General features: G+C 44.9%; 1 protein-coding gene across 5 annotated transcripts in view; it reads right to left on the bottom strand.

The window, feature by feature from the left end:
- Positions 1-23564, bottom strand: part of adam15 (ADAM metallopeptidase domain 15) — a 49533-nt gene that overhangs the window by 18316 nt on the left and 7653 nt on the right. For all 5 annotated transcript variants that reach the window (XM_075466370.1, XM_075466371.1, XM_075466373.1 and 2 more), the window contains exons 3-11: positions 11101-11177; positions 9319-9397; positions 9154-9230; positions 5278-5530; positions 2146-2211; positions 1250-1321; positions 995-1164; positions 823-907; positions 590-738 (exon numbers count right to left, since the gene is read on the bottom strand). In XM_075466370.1, the coding sequence (XP_075322485.1) occupies positions 590-738; positions 823-907; positions 995-1164; positions 1250-1321; positions 2146-2211; positions 5278-5530; positions 9154-9230; positions 9319-9397; positions 11101-11177 (1028 nt within the window). The remainder of the gene's footprint in view (positions 1-589; positions 739-822; positions 908-994; positions 1165-1249; positions 1322-2145; positions 2212-5277; positions 5531-9153; positions 9231-9318; positions 9398-11100; positions 11178-23564) is intronic.

The following is a 23564-nucleotide window of genomic DNA, read 5'->3' as shown; positions in this document are numbered from 1 at the left end:
ACAAGCTTTAGCAACAACATTATGTTCCTTTTTACCACATTATTGTCCACAAGAATGAACTGATGGCAAAAAGAGTTGCACATACACACAGACTACAAAGTCAGAAAAGGTTTAACACTACAGAACAGAAGGAAGCTAGCGGAGAACAGAAGGAAGCTAGCAGAGAACAGAAGGAAGCTAGCGGAGAACAGAAGGAAGCTAGCGGAGAACAGAAGGAAGCTAGCAGAGAACAGAAGGAAGCTAGCTGAGAACAGAAGGAAGCTAGCGGAGAACAGAAGGAAGCTAGCAGAGAACAGAAGGAAGCTAGCTGAGAACAGAAGGAAGCTAGCAGAGAACAGAAGGAAGCTAGCGGAGAACAGAAGGAAGCTAGCGGAGAACAGAAGGAAGCTAGCAGAGAGCAGAAGGAAGCTAGCTGAGAACAGAAGGAAGCTAGTGGAGAAGGAAGCTAGCGGAGAACAGAAGGAAGCTAGTGGAGAAGGAAGCTAGCGGAGAACAGAAGGAACCTTCCCGCCTGGTGCGACACAGCTTTGCTTTGCGGTCCCACACAAACAACAACACAACAGAGTGGGCCAAACCCTGCGGTACCGACCCGGTGGACGGCTCCATGATGCAGCCTCCGAGGCGCGGCTCGTTCTGGCAGGAGCAGCGGCGGTCGGCGGTGTCGTGTCTCATCCCAAGGTTGTGACCGAGCTCATGAGCGATGGTGGAGGCCACGCCCAGAACGCTGACCAGGTGGTCCTGACAGAGAAAGAGGGGGCGGGGTTTATAAAGCCGGCCTCTGATTGGTCGAGCGAGGCAGATTTAAAATAAGAGCCGACTCACCACGTTGACGCCGCCCGATCTGTCTCTGGAGCACATGGAGGACTGAGACGCCATTCCCACGGTGGTGCCATCGAAAGACTCGCCCCTGCGGAGCGAAAACAAACGAACGGTGACGACCCGGCTCAGACCGACCAATCAGAAGCCGAGGCTTTACTGCTGGCCGACGGCTTACATGACAAGCTGGGCGTTGTCGTGGCGGAGGCGTGGCAGCAGGTCTCGGGTTCTCCACTCCAGGAAGTTGTTGAGGGTGTCGACCGGACTCTTCTCCACCCGGATCATATCGCGGTCGCTCCAGATCTCCAGACCGGTCAGCGCCACCCGGACGTTCAGAGGACGGTAGAACTGAAACAGGAAGAGGAGGCGGGTCGGTTCTACTGCCACAGCGGGCCGACAGAGACTGACAGCGACAGGAAGTCCGAGGCCTCACCCAGTCCACCTGGTTGGCCACGTCCAGCATGCGGTAGATGATGGTCTTATTGTTCTTCTGGTAGTTCAGGAACTGAGGGGCAGAACAGTGGTTACAGCCTGCTGTGTGACACTAACAAACGTGGCAAAAACACGTTACTGGAGGAACGAAAGGAGTGAGATTTATCTTTACTGGTTAGTTGGAGGAATTAAAGGGATAGTTCGCCTCTTTTGACATTAAGCTGTATGACATCCCATGTTAGCAACAGCCGCATTCGGACAGAGCAGTTCTGATAACCGCCCTTCTCCAGGGGAACTGTTTCAGTTTCCATTCCCACAAGAGTCGGGACCTTGATAGGGACTGATGGGGCTGCCGACAGCCGCGCAGTGATATGAAGGGAGAGAAAATAGGGCCAAGAGATTGTGAGGTCTGACTTTTTCCTGGAGAACCATTTTGTGATTTTGCAAATGTATTACTCTGTTGAACGCATATTGTTCTGAGAAGCAAAACGCTTTATTTTTTAAACCCCAGCCAACTAGCCGGACTACTTCATCAACACCAAAACGAGGCTGGAACTCTGCTCACAGGACGCAGCAGGGGGTAAGAAGATGTTCAGAAATGATGTTGCTGATATGGGATGTTACACAGCTTCATGTCAGAAGAGGCGAACTGTCCCTTTACACTGGCTTGTTGCTCCTAAAATACTTAAATCAAAGATAATTTGTGTTGGACGATACATTTGTAAACAACATGTGTTCATGATATATTCGGTCTGTGTTGAAGTGGAAGGATGTTCGTTCGCTCTCCGGACCGAACCCGTAACACGGGTCATGGAGGCGCCGGCGTTTGTTCAATAACAACATAAATAATGTCTGATTTAGCAGCTTTTTTTTAAAGGAACAAAAACACACACTGACCTCCTGGTGATCAGCCACCAGCACCAGCTCGATGTATTTGGTCTCAGTCAGGATGTCCCTCTTCGTCTGCAGACAGGAGAGGTCAAAGGTCAGAAACATTTTCCCCTTTAGCTCTGACTGCAGCATGCTGGCACACTGAGGCCCTCCAGGTTTCCCTCCCACATTACATCATCCATTTGGGTTGTCAGTCCAACTTAAAACAAAAGTTATCACCAAAATAAAACTCACAAATATCAATGTGACGAGCTTAAAAACTCCTGGAGTTTCCCCAGAGTTTTGGCTCCGAGTTTTATATCCGTTCAGTTTTATTCTTCTAACTCAAAGTTCTTTCAAAATAAAAGAAATCTCGCTCGAGGTCTCGCTACTTCCTTATTAACGGAGGCTGATCCAGACCTGGATCCGTCAGTGTCTGTGTGCACCGAGTGAATAATGGAAGTCAAACGGAGGTGGATTGAAGAGAGGCGCCTCCTGGGAGCAGGAAGTGGGCGTTCCTGGAGGGGCTTTTAGCTGGTTGTCATGACGCATTCACTGTGGCATCGTTTGGAAAAGCTGGTTCAGATGCTCATTTCTGTCCAGAGATCTCAATGAGTCTGAGTCACATGGTGTATTATTGTTCATCTCAGACCGTAAGAACCTGATTTTAGGACCTGGTAACGACCAGAGACCCACAGATATACAGAACAAAACACCTACAGAAACCCCCCCATGTCTGATCAATTCCCTCTTTTAGTTTCTGATCAATCTATTCAGTTCAGTTCAATTAAACTTTATTAATCCCTGGAGGTAAATTATATCCCTGCAGTATTAATTATTATTAATACTAATTAAAGCTGCTGTTACAGATAACAAAATAAAACCTAAACCAGCTGAAGTGCAGCAGAGAGGAAGGTGTGGTAGAAACCTTCAGAGGTCTCCATCAGTGGGTTGGGCTGTTGTTTCTGTAGCTTAGCAACAGCTCAGCTGATGATTTACACAGCATCAGCAGGTAACTCCAGGTGAACTCTCTCAGTAGACAACAAGCTCGTCCATTTTATCCTCCAGTGATCTCACATTTCCCCTGATGATCGAGGGCAGAGAAGGTTTAAACTTCCTCCTCCTTTGTCTTCATTTTGTTCCTGCTCTGCATCCAAGACGTCTCCTCTTCAACGCGTCCTGATTTTGGCTCTTATTCCAGGCATTACTTTGGGCTTTAAAAAGCTCAGTTAGCTGCCCCAATGGGTTAACATCTCTCCTGTTGCCATGGTTACGTATCATAGCAGATAACAGAGTCCTTCAAGCAGCTCAGAAATATGTTTCAGAAATCTGCGTTTTCACAGAAAAAAAGCTCAGTGGAAATTCTGAGGAAGAAGAAATAAAGACACAGGATGTCCCGAGCCGACTGCCACCAGGGCGGCGCCATTCTGGATTTGTTTCCTTAAGGAGGCGCCATTTAAAAACAATGGCTGTGTTCCAAACAGCATACTTCTCCTACTTCTACTACTCCTACTAACTTTTTGAGTTCGTAAGCGAGTTTGAGTAAGTGAGAAGTTCCCGGATGCATACTAGATTCTCCGAAATGTTGGGTATGCATCATGAGGTTACTACTCATACTCAAACTACCCAAGATGCAACGTAACGTGACGGATCGTCATTTCCTGTCAAAACGTCAGTTTCAAGCTAGCTACAGCGAGGGTAGCTTCACTTCCTGTTTTCTAAACAAAAGCACCAATTGTATGTTAATGGCTTTCCCTATGATAAAGGGCAACGGGTACTTTATTTTGTGAAAATAACAGGAAGTGCGTTGCTCACTGCGGCTAGCTTTAGTAGCGCCGAATTTGTGGGAACAAAATTGTAAACAGCCGGTATTTTGTCAGGTTTTCAACACGTTGGGGATCTAAACGACTACTTTCTCACCTGAAAATGTTTCAAATGTTGCTAAAGTTTACAGAGTTTAGAGCTTAAGGGAAATCAGCTTCAGGCCGGCTGATTTCGGCTCGGGCAGGAACGAAATGCATTGTGGGTAAACGCTCTGCATACTGTCTGATCGATTAGTATGCAGTATGTAGTATGTAGTATGCAGTATACAGAATGTACTATACAGTATGTAGTATGCAGTATACAGTATGTAGTATACAGTATGCAGTATGTAGTATGCGGTATGTAGTATGTGGTATGTAGTGTGCAGTATGCAGTATGTAGTATGCGATATGTAGTATGTGGTATGCAGTATGTGGTATGTAGTTTGTAATATGCAGTATGCAGTATGCAGGATGCAGTATGCAGTATGTAGTATGTAGTATGCAGTATGTGGTATGTAATATGCAGTATGCAGTATGCAGGATGCAGTATGCAGTATGTAGTATGTGGTATGCAGTATGTGGTATGTAGTTTGTAGTATGTAGTATGCAGTATGCAGGATGCAGTATGCAGGATGCAGTATGCAGTATGCAGTATGTAGTTTGTAGTATGTAGTATGCAGTATGCAGGATGCAGTATGCAGTATGTAGTATGTAGTATGCAGTATGTGGTATGTAATATGCAGTATGTAGTATGCAGTATGCAGTATGCAGGATGCAGTATGTAGTATGTAGTATGCAGTATGCGGTATGTAGTATGTAGTATGTGGTATGTGGTATGTAGTATGCAGTATGTAGTTTGTAGTAAGAAGTATGAAGTATGCAGTATGTAGTATGTGGTATGTAGTATGCAGTATGCAGGATGCAGTATGTAGTATGTAGTATGCAGTATGCAGTATGTATTATGTAGTATGTGGTATGCAGTATGTGGTATGCAGTATGCAGTATGTAGTTTGTAGTAAGAAGTATGTAGTATGCAGTATGTAGTATGTAGTATGTAGTATGCAGTATGTAGTATGTAGTATGCAGTATGTAGTATGCAGTATGTAGTATGCAGTATGTAGTATGTATTATGCAGTATGTAGTATGTAGTATGCAGTATGTAGTATGTAGTATGCAGTATGTAGTATGTAGTATGCGGATTGTTGTATGCGGTATGCAGTATGTGGTATGTAGTATGCAGTATGTAGTATGCGGTATGTAGTATGCAGGATGCAGTATGTAGTATGCAGTATGTAGTATGCAGTATGTAGTATGCGGTTTCGAACACAGCTAAAGTCACTGAAGTCCGTCTCACCCTGGTTGTGCGTGTGGAGCTGTAGATGGGAGGAACGGCGGTGTGCGACACCCCACAACCTCCAGCGCCGTCGCCCTCCAGAGGACTGGTGGAGAACAGCAGGTGGACTCCTTCCCCGTCACCTCCTCCTCCACTCCCACTCCCACTCCCACTCCCACCGCCCCACTGCTCCCCCCCCTGCGGGTGGTGATGGTGCTCGTCGTCCTGCGGCTGAAGCTCGAAGCTCAGGGTGGAGTTCAGAGCGATGATGCCGCTGCAGGAGGAGACAAAGAACATTTTCTCTGATTTACTGTTTGATCAGATCATCGTGCGCCGACTTTCTGCAGACCTCCAACCTTCACGTGGCCTTCAGATTAGCTCAAGAACAGCGCGTAGAGGGCTTCATGGAATGGGTTTCCATGGCAACTGCATACAAGCCACACATCACATAGTGCAATGCAAAGCACAAATCAGACCCAGACTTCCAGATGTGGCCCTCAATCTGCTTCATGGCTGGTGCTGAGGGTCATGTCCCATTTCATCTGACTTTTACGTCTTTTGAAAGTGAGACGGGCGTCAGAATTCTGCGCCGGAGGAGGCGGGACGCGGTGAGATCGAACGTAAACAATGGACGAAGCAAACATGGAGAAAAGTGAAGCTTTGGACTAAAAGCCTCAGAACTTTGTCGGCTCCGTGAACGCAGCGTGTGACGCCACTTCAGTCTGATGGCGGTCGCATTTAAATTATAACGTCAACAAGCAGAAAGAAATCCGACCGGAACAGAACACAGACCTGTGACAGATTCATCTAAATCTGCCCGGAAACAGACGTTTTTAAACGAGTGCGAATAAAAAAATATTTGTAGCACATTTCATGTACAAACAGTTCAAAGTGCTTCACATAAAATAAAAGCATTGCAGCAGGGAGTGGAAGAAGCATTAAAAATACATAAAATAATATAAAGAGAAACAAATAAAATCATTTAAATGAATTTAAAAACGAGCAACAGTCCAGATAAGTTCAAAGATATCGTGCAGATTTCATGCAGAGACTCATGAGAACAGAAATGTTTTTAACCTGGATTTAAAAATGTCTCCATTTGGTGAAAGTTTAATCTCCACTGGCAGTTTGTTCCACTTGTTCGCAGCATAACAGCTAAATGCTGCTTCTCCATGTTTAGTCTGGACTCTGGACTGGACCAGCTGACCTGAGTCCTTGGATCTAAGAGCTCTGCTGGCTTTATATTCTCTGAACACATCACAGATTGTAAACCATCAGCAGGCTTTTAAAATCTATTCTGTGACTGACTGGAAGCCAGAGTAAAGATTTTAAAGCTGCTGTGATGTGTTCAGATCTCTTAGTCCGGGTTAAAACTCCAGCAGCAGCGTTCTGGATGAGCTGCAGATGTTTAATGCTCTTTGTGGGAAGTCCAGTTAAAAGAGCATTACAGTGATGGAGTCTGCTGGAGATGAATGCATGGATGAGTTTCTCCTGGAAACCTTTAATTCTGCTGATGTTTCTGAGATGTAAAAAGCTGCCTTGGTGACAGCTTTGATGTGGCTGCTGAAAGGCAGAATAATGAAAGTCGTGCTGAAAGTTTTTCGCCCCGGCACTCCGGGAATGCGGCGGTTCTTTCCATCGTCATCCTCGTACCTCACGGGTGTCTCTATTTGCTTTAATAAAACTCAGATCGTTGCAACCATCTGCCGACGTTGGGTTTGACCCACTAAATCTGTGCAGCCGAGGAATATTTCCTCTCCTTTAACGACCGCAGAGACCGTTCTGCTGGCTTTGATCTCCTCACACTCGACCCGTCCAGCAGCATCTTTTATTTATTCCCAAACTAAATATTCATCAATCAGCCCCAGATGGCTCAGAATCAAAGAGCCCTCGCTGCTGATTTAGTGTTTTAGAACCGATTTTAGGATCCTTAAACCCTTTGTGACCTTTGACCTTCTGATTTATCTGACCTTTTAGTCAAATATGAGCCTGTAAGTCAGTTTAAGTGACTTCTTAAAAAAGCTTTTACCGGATTTTACTTGATTTATTGATTGGTAAATTACACATTTATTACACTTTATATTGATTTGTTTCAGGTTGTTTTTATTTGATTTGCAGCTCTGTGAAGCAGTTTGTGACATTTGAGCAAAACGAATAAAGTTTATGATTTTTATCATCATCTTTAGCATAAAGCTCACGCCAGCTGTGAGAGGCGGGGGCGCAGATGTCAGGGTTTGGGTCACGCAACGGGAAAATGACTCAAACATGACAGTAAATCCAGCAGGAAACGTTTCAAAAGAAAGAAAAGGAAGGTTCTGGAGCATTAAAAATGAGCTCAAACAGGACTTCCTCCCAGAAGGTATCGACTTCTTCGTTGATTTCTGTCCTTAAAGAAGTGAAATCGCTGAATCACCAGACTCTCATCTGACATTTCTTCATGAAAACTAAATATTTAAAAGGTTTGTATTGTTTAATTTTCAGTGTTTAAACAGTTTACTGAATTCAGCCTGTAATCTCTGCACAGAGTCTTTTCTGTTTGGGTCTAAAAACCTCAAACTGGACACGTTCTCTTCACGTGGGCCGAGAAATAAATCCACTAATCCTCGGGAGGTCGGAGGTCACTCCGGTTAAATCCGATCAGTCGAACGATGACGTCGTGGCAAACGTTTTGCTCCAGAAACACAAAGACCTGAAACTGTAAAGACAGAACCAGCGCCGCTCCGTTTCTCAGCCGTCAGCAGATATTTGAGGCTCCGAAACGTCTTAATTTGAGACTTTTAACCTTAATAAACATTTATATAATTTAGGACTGGGCAACGATTAAAATGTTTAATCTAATTAATCGCATGATTTCCCTGATTAATCACGATTAATCGCATTTGTACGCAGAATCCAAAAATGAATCCAAAAGTAGCGTATAGCTTTTAGCATTTAGCTTTATTTTAAATGTGCTGCCATATGAATGAAAGTGCCATAACATTTGTTGTGCAAACACACTTTTAACATCAGCATCTTTCTGTAGTTTTTATGTAGAAGCCTCGCTCCACTGTCTGTTTCCTTGAATGACTTGCTGCTATCAGTTGTGTGTTTTGCCTTTAAGTGATATTTTAGACTGGAACTACTACGCTGAGAAGACAATTCAACTTGGCAGAGTTTACAGATGACTTTGGTTCTGTCGACTCCGCCGTCTGGAAGAACTTTAACATGAAAATGGCCGAGTAAAAGTTCCGTACCCTTCTCCATGTTTGGTGGATCCGCCGATTACTTTCTTTTCCTGTTCCACAGCAGACAGCAGCAGACTTTTACAAAATAAAAGCCTGTGAGCGACAGACTTTTACAAAATAAAAGCCTGTGAGCGACAGACTTTTACAGAATAAAAGCCTGTGAGCAACAGACTTTTACAGAATAAAAGCCTGTGAGCAACAGACTTTTACAATAATAAAACCTGCGCTCATGCGCGATAAAATATTTATCGGCGTTAAATAATTAACAGTTAACGCGATAATAACGAGTTAACTCGCCCAGCCCTAATATAATTTGTGCCTGCTAACGCTGTTGTGTTCTGACAAGTTGGACCGGTTTGGATTCAGCTTTTCTCCACTTTTACGGAGTGTAAAACTGGATAAAACATCTTGGGTTTAACCTTCCTGCAGTGAACTAAAGACTCATTGTGTTTTTTATTCTGAAATCTGCCTTTTCTGCGCAACAACGGCTTAAATTTCAGGTCTTTTTTTGAGGGAAAGTGAATTTAAAACGCCTTCAGTGTCCCCGACATCAGCCGCGAATGAGTCTAAATGAGTCTTAAATCTAACGATGAAAAACAAATAGCCAAAAAAATCTTTAGATTTAGAGATTCTGTGACCCTGAAGGAGACTCGGGGCTGGTGGGCTTACTGACCGGAGTCCGGAGCAGGTGCTCAGAGCCGCTCTGGACTGCGGGAATCCTCGGACGCTGCCGTGGTAATAACAGTGAGTCTGCAGACGACAGGAACACAACATCTGTCACAGCTGGAAGAAAACAACAGAGACGGTGGGACGGGCTGCGGTGCGTTCACTGACTCACCACAGGGTCGGCGGTCACGGACACTCCGGTGCCGTTGGGGAGGTAGTAGAAGATGTTGGGCGGTTTGGGCAGCAGGTCGCTGCAGACAGAACACACACACACACGTTATCACTCCTTATACTTTACACATGCCTTCCTCCTCTGCTGTTTGCACTGCAACCTGCAATATTGCACAACATTGCATTTTTTATTTTTTCCTTATGTTATAGGTTAGTGTAGGTCTTAGATTAGCATAGGCTATTATGTGTATTACATGTTCAGTACAGACTTGTGTACAAGTCTCTTCACGGTCAAGCGCCAAAGTACATCTCTGACATGTTAGAGCCATATGAACCAACTCGGGCTCTGAGAACCTCAGGGAGGGGTCTCCTGCCCCAGGGAGGGGTCTGCTGCCCCAGGGAGGGGTCTGCTGCCCCAGGGAGGGGTCTCCTGCCCCAGGGAGGGGTCTGCTGCTCCAGGGAGGGGTCTGCTGCCCCAGGGAGGGGTCTCCTGCCTCAGGGAGGGGTCTCCTGCCTCAGGGAGGGGTCTCCTGCTGGTGCCCAGAGTCAGGACTAAACAAGGTGAGGCTGCGTTTCAGTTTTATGCTCCTAAAATCTGGAACAGTCTTCCAGAAGATGTGAGACAGGCCTCAACTCTGACAATGTTTAAATCCAGGCTGAAAACAGTTCTATTTAGCTGTGCATATGACACCTGAAAGTATTTCATCTGCACTCTTTACTTTTAAATTTATTAATTAATGTTTTTTTTTTTTTTAATTTAAATTTTTATAATTTTTTTAATTTAAATTTTTTTAATTTTTCTTTTTTTCTTTTTAATGATTTTATTGCCTTCTTGTGATTTTGTGTAGCTGTGAAGCACTTTGAATTGCCTTGTGTACGAATTGTGCTCTATAAATAAAATTGCCTTGCCTCTTGTAATTAGCTAGCCTGATTAACATAGACTTTCAAATCTCTTCGAGATTCTGGTCTGACCAAGACCATAACGAATACGATTCGAAATGGCCTGGTCAACCCGCCTCCCTCGGGTTGCTACTGGTTGTGGCCAGAAAAGGCTGAGCCTAAGCTTAAGCCAATCACACCACTCTTTCCTCTGACGTATGATTTAGCTACCAGCGGGGCTAACTGGTAGATTAAACTCTTACCAAAGCCAGTAGGGAGCAAGGCGAAAACGTCTTTCCTGCCAAGAAATGATTCAAGGGCTGTTCTTTGCTCGATTTTTAACGAGAATCTCCCGTCGAACACTTTCATTACAGCATCTACAGCAGTGTCAAAAGCTTGACGCTGCTCCATGTTGATATTGAATGAAGCGCTTCCGTGTACAATCCATGGGTTGAGTGGCAGTTCAACCACGTCACTACCTTGAACACGCCTCTACCCTGGGCCGTTGGCGCTGCTCAAAGTTGATTGCTTCCCGACAAAGTGGGTGGAGTTCCCATTTTTTCGGGAACTCGAATCCACCTGAATGAGCAGTTTGCCTGAGTAAGTGTAGCAGAGCCGAAGGTGTTGCGTCACTGCGAAGGCGGAGCCTGGGTAGTAATTAGCGTTAAAATGTATATTGCAGTATCCACATTACCTATCTATCTATCTTGTAAATATTTTTGGTAGAGTACTTATGACATGTTACGGCATGTTATGTCCTGTTATGGTAGCTGCTGTACGGTGTCCTGTCCTAAGAATTTCAGTGCCCAGTCCGACTCTGTTGTTCTGTGTATCTGACAATAAAAGAGTTGACTTGATTCAGCACCACCGGCAGCGTTTTACTGCGTTCACTGATCAGACTCACTGGTTCTTCTCCAGGTCCAGCAGTAAGAGGCGTCCTCCCACCTCCAGCCCGCTCTGCAGCCTGTCGGGGTGACCGTCCTGAAAACACAAAGTCATTAAGTATTTATCCGTTCACTCCATTGGAATAATCGGCTGCCTGAATAACTGCGGCCCTAAAACACAGAAGGACAGAAAAGAAGAGCAAAGCCAGAACAGAGGCTACATTTCTGTTTCACCTCGGCTGAAACTCTGAAGAAGCTGGTCTGCTGGCTTTGATCTCCTCCCGCTCGACCCGTCCAGCAGCATCTTTTATTTATTCCCAAACTAAATATTCATCAATCAGCCCCAGATGGCTCAGAATCAAAGAGCCCTCGCTGCTGTTTTAGTGTTTTAGAACCGATTTTAAGATCCTTAAACTCTCTGTGACCTTTGACCTTCTGGTTTATCCGACCTTTCAGTCAAATATGAGCCTGTAAGTCAGTTTAAGTTTTAAGTGACTTCTTAAAAATGCTTTTACCGGATTTTACTTGATTTATTGATTGGTAAATTACACATTTATTACATTTTATATTGATTTGTTCCAGGTTGTTTTTACTTGATTTGCAGCTCTGTGAAGCAGTTTGTGGCATTTGAACGAAACGAATAAAGTTCATGATTATTATCATCATCTTTAGCATAAAGCTCACGCGTAGATGTCAGGGTTTGGGTCACGCAACGGGAAAATGACTCAAGCCTGGTTTATAGTCGGTAACGCAAGACGCAACGCAAGACGCAACGCAAGCCCTTGCGCGGTTGCGTGTGTCACCTCAATTTTCTAAACTTTACGCAAGACGCAAGCACAAGCCACTGGCTGTGTTCGAAACCGCCTACTACTTGAAAACGGCATACTCATCGATCTGACAGTATGCAGAGCGTTTACACACAGTGCACTTCACTCCTGCCCGAGCCGAAATCAGCCAGCCTGAAAAGCTGATTTCCCTTAAGCTATAAACTCTGTAAATATATAACTTTAGCAACATTTGAAACATTTTCAGGCGAGAAAGTAGTCGTTTAGACCCCCAAGGTGCTGAAAATCTGACAAAATACCGGCTATTTACAAGAAGAAGAAGCATGAATCTATGGAAGAGAGACTTGCCAAAGAGCTCCTGGCGGTGAATTTCCTTTCATCGTAGTAGGCTTGTCATTGAAAAAACCCGCTACTCCACCTACTCTCCTGGCAGTGAATCGCCACGCAGCACACGCAAGCGCCGGCAAAGCAAAATGAAGTATAAACGTCTCGAGCCATTAACATACGCGCAAGACGCAAGCGCAAGGGCAGTTAAAAGAAGTATAACTCAGCCTTCAAACATCACAGTAAATCCAGGAAACGTTTCAAAAGAAAGAAAAGGAAGGTTCTGGAGCATTAAAAATGAGCTCAAACAGGACTTCCTCCCAGCAGGTATCGACTTCTTCGTTGATTTCTGTCCTTAAAGAAGTGAAATCGCTGAAGCTGGTCTGTTTGAAACGTTTAAATCGCTTTAAAATGGTTCAGAAATACACGAATGAATGAACTGATGTGCAAAAATAAACAAATAAATGTCCCATGGACCAGCGGCCCCCGACCGGTTTATTATCAGACAATATTTTCAGGGACCGGCCTTTAAAGTGAGAGCCGGTCGCTGCGTATGATGCAGAGCGGGCTCGGTGCGTGGGAATCACCTGTCGCCATAAATCCATATTTTAAGCAGGTCTCCTGTTAAATGCAGCTTTCTGTTTCTTAGTGGTCAGAGGCTCTTCTTCTGTCTCCTCACTGGGCCTTTTCCCCTTCGCAAAGACTGTTTTTTACTCACTTTGCTAGCTTGTGGGTTTAATATTAGCGTTAGCGTATCACGTGACCGAGACGAGGATCTTGACACGTGTCAGTTAGTCATAGACAGATGTGACGGAGAGAATTCGGTAAATTTTTCAAAATAAAACGTTGTTCAGACTCGGATAATAAATAAAACTGAAATAATGTAAGTAATTAATAAATAAAACTGAAATAATGTAAGTAATAATGTACATTTAATGATTTGTTGATTTCTTTTTAGGTTTTCTTATTAATGTTTTTTTCCTTTTTGTGGCACTCCGGTGATGCCGTACCTGTGGAGGGTTTTCAGTGCTTTACATGAGCCACGGAGGAGAATCCTGTCAGAGCTCCATCCGTCCACTCTTCTCCCGCAGCGTTTCCTCTTCTCCGGCCTTTGAGGATGTGGGCGGGGCCGAGTACATCCGCTGTCCAATCAGAGAGCCTTCCTGCTCATTACAGGCGCTGCTCTTTGAAGAGGAGACGCTTCCTGTCCAGCACCTCCTCGCTTTCTCCTCTCAGGTCGACAGGAAGCGAAGGGGTGCCCGACGCTCGGCTTACGACCGGTTTCCTGTTCGGTATCGTCTCTGATGCGCAGATACGAAGCTTCTGTTTGCCGGTTTTCTCCAGATTTAAGCACACGCAGCTCAGACTCTCAGGTGGAGGTGTGAACTGCTTCCTGAACACCTGATCTGTGACGTTAGAGCTGCAGCTGTCAGCTGATGTTTCCCTAAAAATAAGAGCTCTAAAGGCGGTAGCATGGTTGCCGCGTCTGTCACGGCGGTGTCGCACCGTGACGTCAAAATGACGTTTCAGGCCTGGCGCTTCCCTTGAAAAGACGGCGCAGCGCGTTGTCGTGCACCAGATTTTTGTAACTTGGCGGCGCCGAGCACAACGAACCGGATGGACCGATGTGAGACCGGCTCAGCGAGGAGGTGCGTTTGTACAGCAGCTGTACGGAACTGCAGTGAAACAGCACAGGGAGCACGTAAACTCCCCAAACTGGTGCACAGAGATGGGCAGAACTGTGGGGAAAGAGGGAGAGTTCTGTAAGAATGTGTGGAAGAAGCTACGGGACAGATACGTGAAGGCAAAGAAGAGGGCAGAGACTCTGTTGATGCCGGGGGCTTCAAACCTTCACCTCTATTAACTGAATTAAAAACTTAAAATGATCCGAATACTGCAGCAGTATCATTAATGACAGTATTCCTGCTCTTCATTGTTTTCTTCTCCACTTTCGTGGTTGTAGAGTAGAGGTAACCTTCACGTAGCAGCGCCACCTCTGTGACGGAGAAAATTGCAACTACTGGCGCGCAACGACTTGCGCCACTATATAGGGTCCTATGGCGGGCACGAACTTGTGACGTCATCAACACCGCTCGCGCGAGCAGACGCAGCAACCATGCTAGAGCCTTAAGGCAGCTGTGTGAAGACTTTCAGAACATTTATGGACGTAAAACTGACTTCTGGTGCGTCCTGACTGGGTCCCACAGAACCACGCAGAATAATCTGAAGTTCATCTACAGTTGATGAGCTTTCGAAGCCTCTAATTGGTTAATCAACAGCGTTTGAGTTAACTGGCGGCACACCTCCAACACGGAGCCTCGTTCTGTGGCAAAATCAGGAGAAACCAACCAAAACATCAAGTCTGCTTCATTCTTAGGTCCAATGTCCAGACGGCTGAAGGTCCCGGGCTCAAACAATACAACGCAGGTATAAACCACCATCTTAAAGAGATAGTTCGCCTCTTCTGACATGAAGCTGTATGACATCCCATATCAGCAACATCATTTCTGAACATCTTCTTACCCCCTGCTGCGTCCTGTGAGCAGAGTTCCAGCCTCGTTTTGGTGTTGATGAAGGTAGTCCGGCTAGTTGGCTGGGGTTTAAAAAATAAAGCGTTTTGCTTCTCAAAACAATATGCGTTCAAAAGAGTAATACATTTGCATCACAAAATGGTTCTCCAGGAAAAAGTCAGACCTCACAATCTCTTGGCCCTATTTTCTCTCCCTTCGTATCACTGCCTGCTGCCGCCTGCCGACAGCCGCGCCTGTTACGCTGTTTGCTGCTCGGTCTGCACAGCAGGCAGTGATACGAAGGGAGAGAAAATAGGGCCAAGAGATTGTGAGCTCTGACTTTTTCCTGGAGAACGATTTTGGACTAACTTCGTCAACGCCAAAACGAGGCTGGAACTCGGCTCACAGCTTCATGTCAAAAGAGGCGAACTATCCCTTTAAGGCTTGGGAAGAAGACAGACTGAGAGGACAGCAAAGAGCCTTTGAAGAAGCTGCTGAAACTGGTGCGACTGCCTGATTATTCACAGCAAAACATGAGCTGAAAGGACCCTCAGCCGGGAGAACAAAGACCTTAATGTCTGGAGACGTGTTCTGATGGAGCTGAAACTGAACTGTTTGGACCTGGAGGAGGAGGAAGCTGCAGGCCTCAGAACACCATCCCAGCCCTGAAGTACGGGGTGGCAGCATCATGATGTGGGACCTGGTGCACCTCAGAACAGATGGCATCATGGGAAAAGAAGACGATGGCTGTGTTCCAAACCGCATACTTCTCCTACTACTCCTACTAACTTTCTGAGTTAGTATGCGAGTTTGAGTAAGGAGAAGTTCCCGGATGCATACTAGATTCGCCGAAATGTTGGGTATGCATCATGAGGTTACTACTCATACTCAAACTACCCAAGATGCAACGTATCAAGTTTCAAGCTAGCTACAACGAGGGTAGGTTCACTTCCTGTTTTCAAAACAAAAGCACCAATTGTATGGTAATGGCTTTCCCTATGATAAAAGGCAACGGGTATTTTATTTTGTGAAAATAACAGGAAGTGCGTTAGCTCACTGCGGCTAGCTTTAGTAGCGCCGAATTCGTGGGAACAAAATTGTAAACAGCCGGTATTTTGTCAGGTTTTCAACACGTTGGGGATCTAAACGACTACTTTCTCACCTGAAAATGTTTCAAATGTTGCTAAAGTTTACAGAGTTTAGAGCTTAAGAGAAATCAGCTTCAGGCCGGCTGATTTCGGCTCGGGCAGGAGCGAAATGCATTGTGGGTAAACGCTCTGCATACTGTCTGATCGATCAGTACGTAGTATGCAGAATGGAAGTATGTAGTATGTAGTATGTAGTATGCAGTTTCGAACACAGACGATGAGGATACACTGAAGCAACATCTGGAAACATCAGCCAGGAATGGAAGATGAGCCCAAACACAACTCCAGATTAGCTCCAAAGAGGCTGAAGGACTGAAGTCGAGCCATCGGAGCTCTGACCTCAGTCCTGTAGGCGTGTGCATGTGAGCAGGAACGCCAACAGACCAGACTCGGTTCCCCCGGTTCTGTCTGGAGGAACGGGCCAGAACAGCAAACTATGAGAGAAGCTGCTGGAAGGAAAAGGTTTGACCTGAGTCAGACGGTTTAAAACAATGCTGCCGACCCGTTTCAGCTGTCGATGTCACCAACAGACAGTAAAACAGTCCAAACTATCCGTGTTTAACTGCGTAGTTTTTATGTTTTGTTACTCTAAAATCAACTGTTTATGTCTTTGTGCCAGAGGTGCCTCTACACCGAGATACTGCCGCCATAAAAGCAGAGTAGAAGAAGAGTTAAACAGCCGTGAGCGGCTGTGGATGCTGCTGTGAGAGTCCAGACTTTCACGAGGGCAAGAAAATTTACAAGAGAAACAATAAAAATCATTAGAGTTGTATCATTCTTGCATCTTTAAGCTATTTGTTTTCTCAGAAACAGAAAATTAATTAGTCCATAAAACATCGGATTGTTCCTTTGTTTCTAACATCCTGACTGAAGGTGTGGACTTTGGTGTCAGGACTGGGATTTTAGGTGGAGTTTTCCTTTAAAGCGAGCAGAATTCCCCTCTGAGGCGTGTTTGTTTTCCCCACCCTCATCAGATCATTGTGCAGCAGGATGGAGGGGGAGTGCAGGGAGTGCTCGCTGGCTGAGTCACGTTCAGTCCGGCTGTCAGCTGGAAACACGAAGCCGGTCGGACTCTGGTCGGTCCCATCAGACAAACATTTCTGTTGGACGGTCTCAGAAACCAGCAGTCAGGACTTCCTGATGTCGTCTGGAACCGGCAGACACGGCCGGCCGGCTTATGTCTGGATTCTGTCAAATGTTTCCTGTAAACCTCCCTCATAACATCCTGAAAATCAGCTGCTACAGTTATTAAGCTTGGACAGAAGTTACATTTCAGGCTGCCGGTGGACGATTTTAAATTCAAACCAAAATCCCCACAAAGTGACACTAAACTGGTTCATTTGGTACTAAATTTAAGGATTTTAATGCTGGCAGACGCTCAGCAACATGCGCTCAGTTCTGCTGCGTCTCCAACGATTCCTCGAGGCCTCTGTGCAGTAAGTTCGGTACCTTTTCTCTGATGCTTTGAGTCATCCCTGAAAAAGTCCAACCTCGGTGAATAAAACAGGCCGAACAGACTCGTTTTACCCGAATCAACCCTGAATGAAAGTGTGTTCATGTTTCAAATGTTCCAGTTCAGGAAGCGAATGAAATAAAATGGCGCATCAGTGTTCGAATGGAAGATGTTTCTGTGAGATTTAGAGAAAATTATTCGAAATATTCAACAAGCGAAAATGTTTTGGTTCAAATCTTTGATGAAGATTCCGACGTTGACCCAAAGATCCTGAAACTCCTCAACCTGGGGTGGAAAATCCACCTTTTTCCGACTGATGACCTCAGGTTGGAGATGCTAACGCTAAACAGAGCCGATCCTAAAGCGACCGAACAGGAAACCCTCCGACTACAGCTCGAAATTCTGTCCAAAAAAAAGTTAACAGAATCGAAAACGTACCGGAACAAACTGCTGGTACCGGGTCCGAAAGGCCCATAACAAGAGGTCCGATAACCCCGGAACTGCTGGCACAGCACGTGAGGAACACCGTCCCATGAGGACTGGTCGGCAGCCTTCAATGTGAGGGTAAAGATCTGATCATGTGACCCCTCTGTGGCCAGTAAAACATTAGGTGTTTACTAAAAAACCTCAAACGCCACGGGCCTCCATCATAAACATCAACTGAAGGGCTGTGTTCAAAACCGCATATTGCATACTTCCATACTACATACAGCATACTCATCGATCAGACAGTATGCAGAGCGGTTACCCACAATGCATCTCGCTCCTGCCCGAGCTGAAATCAGCCGGCCTGAAGCTGATTTCCCTTAAGCTCTAAACTCTGTAAACTTTAGCAACATTTGAAACATTTTCAGGTGAGAAAGTAGTCGTTTAGATCCCCAACGTGTTGAAAACCTGACAAAATACCGGCTGTTTACCATTTTGTTCCCACGAATTCGGCGCTACTAAAGCTAGCCGCAGTGAGCAACGCACTTCCTGTTATTTTCACAAAATAAAATACCCGTTGCCTTTTATCATAGGGAAAGCCATTACCATACAATTGGTGCTTTTGTTTTGAAAACAGGAAGTGAACCTACCCTCGTTGTAGCTAGCTTGAAACTGCCGTTTTGACAGGAAATGACGATCGGCGACGTCACGTTACGTTGCATCTTGGGTAGTTTGAGTATGAGTAGTAACCTCATGCTGCATACCCAACATTTAGGAGAATCTAGTATGCATCAGGGAACTTCTCGCATACTCAAACTCGCATACTGACTCAAAACATTAGTAGGAGAAGTATGCGGTTTGGAACACATCTAAGGTCTTAACCAGTTCAGTTGATTGAATGAAAGAAGTCAGCTGTGCTGCTGCAAGGTTGGAACTAAAACCTGCAGCAGCACCGGCCCTTCAACAGATCAGTTTGAAACCGCTGCTTTAAATTGAGGTAAAACCCCGAAAGGGACGACCGAATAAAAGCAAAACTTGTTTTGACTCGTCTTGTTTCTCCGACTAATGAAACAAAGAGTTTATTCACCAAAGTTAAGCAACACTAAACTCAAGTTTTCTCTCCTTGTTAGTTAAACCTCTTCGGACATGCTGGATATTCGTGTGTTTTGAGGCTGATCCGGATGTTTTTTCTCTGATCTATGAGGGGAATGTGCACCCTTTAACCTTCAGTGTGAATCCATCAAGCTGTTCTATAAACAAGGATCCATGTTCGACCAATCAGAAGCCTCTGAGCACAGCTAAATGCCTCCCCACCATCCTTCCCTCTTCACAAGCTGCCCACCCTCTGAGTGGTGAGGTCATGTCTCTCGCCAAACTCCAGATGATGTCAGAGCTGCAGACGCTGTGGGCGAGGCTCAAAGCTGTCAACCACAACAGAGGAGGAAGAAAAGGAAGAAAAGGAAGAAAAGGAGGAGAGCTCAGCTGGCAGAGCTGAAGCCTTCAGTTCAGGAGAGACGGCTGCAGTCCCATTAGTCACAGATTTTTACTACAGTGGAAACCGCTTATAGTGGTCACGGATATAGTAATCAACCGCTTATATGGATCAAAAGGCTTGGGACGGAATCATTTCTATACAAATGCTGTTTAAATAATTTGTTTATAGTAATCAAGAAATCCGCTTATAATGTTCATTTTTGGCCATTTTATGAATGTAAACATGTGCAAAAATAATTTTAAAACTACGTGTAGCTATTTTATTTTTTACTCCCTTGATTCCTTTCTGGACGTCTGCTTCTGCCTCGCTAGCTAACGTAACGAGTTGACACCGGGCAGCAAGCGCGCGAATCATGGCTGGAAAAAGGAAGTCATGGAGGAGCATGTGTCCGAGGATGGGTGCTGGAGAGCGGATTGAATGCGCGTGTGACCGCTGGAAGCTCCAGGCTGGTTCTTGTAAGATGGGAGGCCGGTGTTCATTCGATTTCTCCCACTTGTCGAGAATTGCTACTTTGTGGTTTTGCGCATGCGCCGAGCCGTTTCGTTTTCACGCCAAGTAGCACAAATCGACAGAACACCGGCACGGAGGAGCATAGATCCGAGCAGGGGTGCTGAAAGGCGGATTGAATTAAAACTTTATTTTCTGACTTGTAAGAAAAAAAATGCACCGGCGGCACAGCAGAGAATAAGTAACGTACTGTATTTGAGTTAGCCTACAGTATGTCTGCGCACTGCGCAGTACTGTAATTAAATTTGCATGATAATAAAATTCAGTAAATGCTGAAGCTATCCGTTTTATTTAGTTTTTCTCATTGAAAAACGATACAAATGGCATTTAGATGATATTCTCCATAAAAAATAAGTGAAATACCTGTACTGTAATACAACTTCGGTTTTAGTAATCAACCGCTTATAGTGTTCAAATTGGCTCTGGACCAACGTGATCACTATAAGCGGTTTCCACTGTAATAAGTCCCCCTTTAAGGTGAAATATTCAGTAAAAATTAGGGCTAGGCGAGTCAACTCGTTATTGTCGTGTTAACGCATGAATTATTTAACGCCGATAAATAATTTATCGCACATTAACGCATGTTTTATTATTATTATTTATTTTTTAATTTAAAAAAAAAGGAAAATTTGGGGGGGGGGCGGGGGGGCTTTTGTGCCTTTAATGAAAAGTTCAGAGAGACAGGAAGCAGGGGGCAGAGAGAGGGGGAACCACATGCAGCACAGGGCCGTCCGATACGGGACTCGAACCGGGGACAAAATCAGAATCAGCTTTATGGGCCAGGTTTGAGTAAACAAACAAGGAATTTGACTCCGGTTAAACTTCACTCTCAAAGTACAACACTCAACAATAACATAAAAGAATAAAATTAGAAATAAGCTGCAGCGAGGACTATAGCCTCTGTACATGGGGCGCCTGCTCAGCCCACTACGCCACGGACCCCCCCTGTTTTAGTATTTATTTTATTATTGTAAAAGTCTGCTGCTCACAGGCTTTTATTTTGTAAAAGTTCTAGAATGCGCTGCTGAGGGTGGCAGCATGTTGGAGTAGCTCTGTACCTCACATTGAGATTTTTCTTTTTCTCTAAATTTCATTCCTGTTATTTCTTGGAAGAAATTGCATTTTTTGGACAACTGTTCCTTCCTGCCTTGGATGCTGTGCAGCTGGATTAATTTTTCCCAATACTTTTGTATATTTTACTCTTTTGTCATGATGCATCACCATAGCAACAAGGTGGTTTACAACAGGGAGCAGCTGATTAACATTGGAAAAGCAGAAATAATTCGACAACTGAAGCCAGAAATCCCACTGGAATTGAAAAGGAGGCGTCGTGGATGCAGAGCAGGAGCAAAGAGGAGAGAAAGAAAGAATAAGTTCAAACCATCTCTGCCATCCTGCATCATGGGAAATGTAAGATCGTTAGCTAACAAGTTGGATGAACTTTTAGCCTTGATAAGGACTCAGCAAGAATATCGGGAATGTAGCATTATGTGTTTTACTGAGACATGGCTACAGGATCATATACCCGACTCCAGCGTCTCTCTGCCGGGCTTCCTGACTGTACGAGCAGATCGAGATTTAAAGAGTAGCAGGAAAAGGAAAGGGGGTGGATTGGCAGTGCTTGTCAACAACAGGTGGTGTCACCCAGGACATGTTACTGTGAAGAGTCGTCTCTACAGTCCTGACATTGAACTATTGGCAGTAAGTTTTCGTCCATATTATTTGCCAAGAGAGTTCACCAGTGTTGTTTTGGTGGCTGTTTACATTCCACCATCAGCTGTTGCCGACACTGCATGTGATGTCATCAGTTCCGTTGTTGCTAAGATACAGACGCAACACCCCAATTCTTTTGTGGCAATATCTGGTGATTTTAATCATGCCTCACTCTCTGCTACACTGCCAACTTTTCAACAGTTTGTCAGCTGCTCTACCAGAGAAAACAAGACATTGGATTTGTTTTACACAAATGTCAAGGATTCATACATTTCCAAATCAAGACCTCCCCTGGGTAAATCAGATCACAACCTTGTTTTTCTCTGTTCAGCATATAAACCCCTTGTCCAGAGACTACCTGTCACAAAAAGGACTGTTAGAAAGTGGTCACATGAAGCTGAAGAAGCCTTACAGGGTTGTTTTGATGCAACCAATTGGATTTCTCTTTGTAAGCCACATGGAGAGGACATTAATGCCATGACTGAGTGTGTGACTGACTATATAAACTTCTGTGTGGACAACACCATCCCCACCAGAACAGTGAGATGCTTCCCTAATAACAAACCCTGGATCACCAGTGAGCTAAAGGAACTACTGAACAAGAAAAAAAGAGCCTTTAGGGAGCGAGACAGGGAGTTACTGAGGAGTATACAGAAGCAGCTCAAAGTCAAGATCAGAGAGAGCAAGGAGGTGTATAGAAAGAAGCTTGAGAGTAAACTGCAGAGGAACAATATCAGAGATGTGTGGTCAGGAATGAAGAAGATCACAGGCCTCAAGCAGAGGGAGGATCGGATGGATGGAAGTCTGGACAGAGCAAATGAGCTGAACACATTCTTCAACAGGTTCAGTTCAGGAACAAGCTCACCATCCTCCCCTCCTGTTCCCAGCCAAAGAGACATCCCACCCTCCTCTGACCCACAGCTTTCCTGTAACATCTCCACCTCCACCTCAGTCATGGATTCTTCTGCTTCCACTAGTTTGTCTTCAATCCAATCAGGAGATGCTGCTGTCCCCTTTGCCTCCCCCTCCCACTTTTCTGTTTCTAGAAGTCAGGTGAAGAGGCAGTTGGAGAGACTGAACCGGAACAAGGCTGCAGGTCCAGATGGTGTCAGCCCCCGAGTCCTGAAGGCCTGTGCAGAGCAGCTCTGTGGGATTCTGCAACACCTTTTCAACCTTAGCTTGACCCAAGAGAAGGTACCACTGTTGTGGAAGACATCCTGTCTGGTTCCGGTACCAAAGAAAACTCACCCCTCAGACATCAATGATTACAGACCTGTTGCCCTGACATCTCACATCATGAAGGTCCCGGAGAGACTCCTGTTGACCCACCTGTGTAAGCAAACCAGCACATATCAGGACCCCCTGCAGTTTGCTTATCGCCATGGAGTTGGAGTTGAAGACGCTATCATACACCTGCTTCAACAAACCCACTGTCATCTGGATAAAGCAGGCAGCACTGTGAGGATCATGTTCTTTGATTTCTCCAGTGCATTTAACACAATCCAGCCTGATCTGCTTCGTCTGAAACTCCAGAAGACTCAGGTGGAGGCCTCAACAATCACCTGGATTAATGACTACCTGACAAACAGACCACAGTTTGTCAGACTGAAGAACTGTGTGTCTAACCAGGTGATCAGCAGCACAGGAGCACCACAGGGGACTGTACTCTCACCATTCCTTTTCACTCTGTACACTTCAGACTCCCAGTACAAGTCAGACTCCTGTCATCTACAGAAATATTCAGATGACTCTGAGTCATCTGAATAAGTAAGTCTGTTACTAAGTCTGTTAACTAAGTCTGTTACTCACAGGCTTTTATTTTGTAAAAGTCTGTTACTCACAGGCTTTTATTTTGTAAAAGTCTGTTGCTCACAGGCTTTTATTTAGTAAAAGTCTGCTGCTCACAGGCTTTTATTTAGTAAAAGTCTGTTGCTCACAGGCTTTTATTTAGTAAAAGTCTGTTGCTCACAGGCTTTTATTCTGTAAAAGTCTGTCGCTCACAGGCTTTTATTTTGTAAAAGTCTGTTGCTCAAAGGCTTTTATTCTGTAAAAGTCTGTTGCTCACAGGCTTTTATTTTGTAAAAGTCTGTTGCTCACAGGCTTTTATTCTGTAAAAGTCTGTT

The sequence above is a fragment of the Odontesthes bonariensis genome, chromosome 5 (assembly GCF_027942865.1).
Source record: "Odontesthes bonariensis isolate fOdoBon6 chromosome 5, fOdoBon6.hap1, whole genome shotgun sequence".
In the NCBI taxonomy this organism is placed as follows: Eukaryota; Metazoa; Chordata; class Actinopteri; order Atheriniformes; family Atherinopsidae; genus Odontesthes; species Odontesthes bonariensis.
This window is presented reverse-complemented; position numbering and strand designations above follow the sequence as displayed.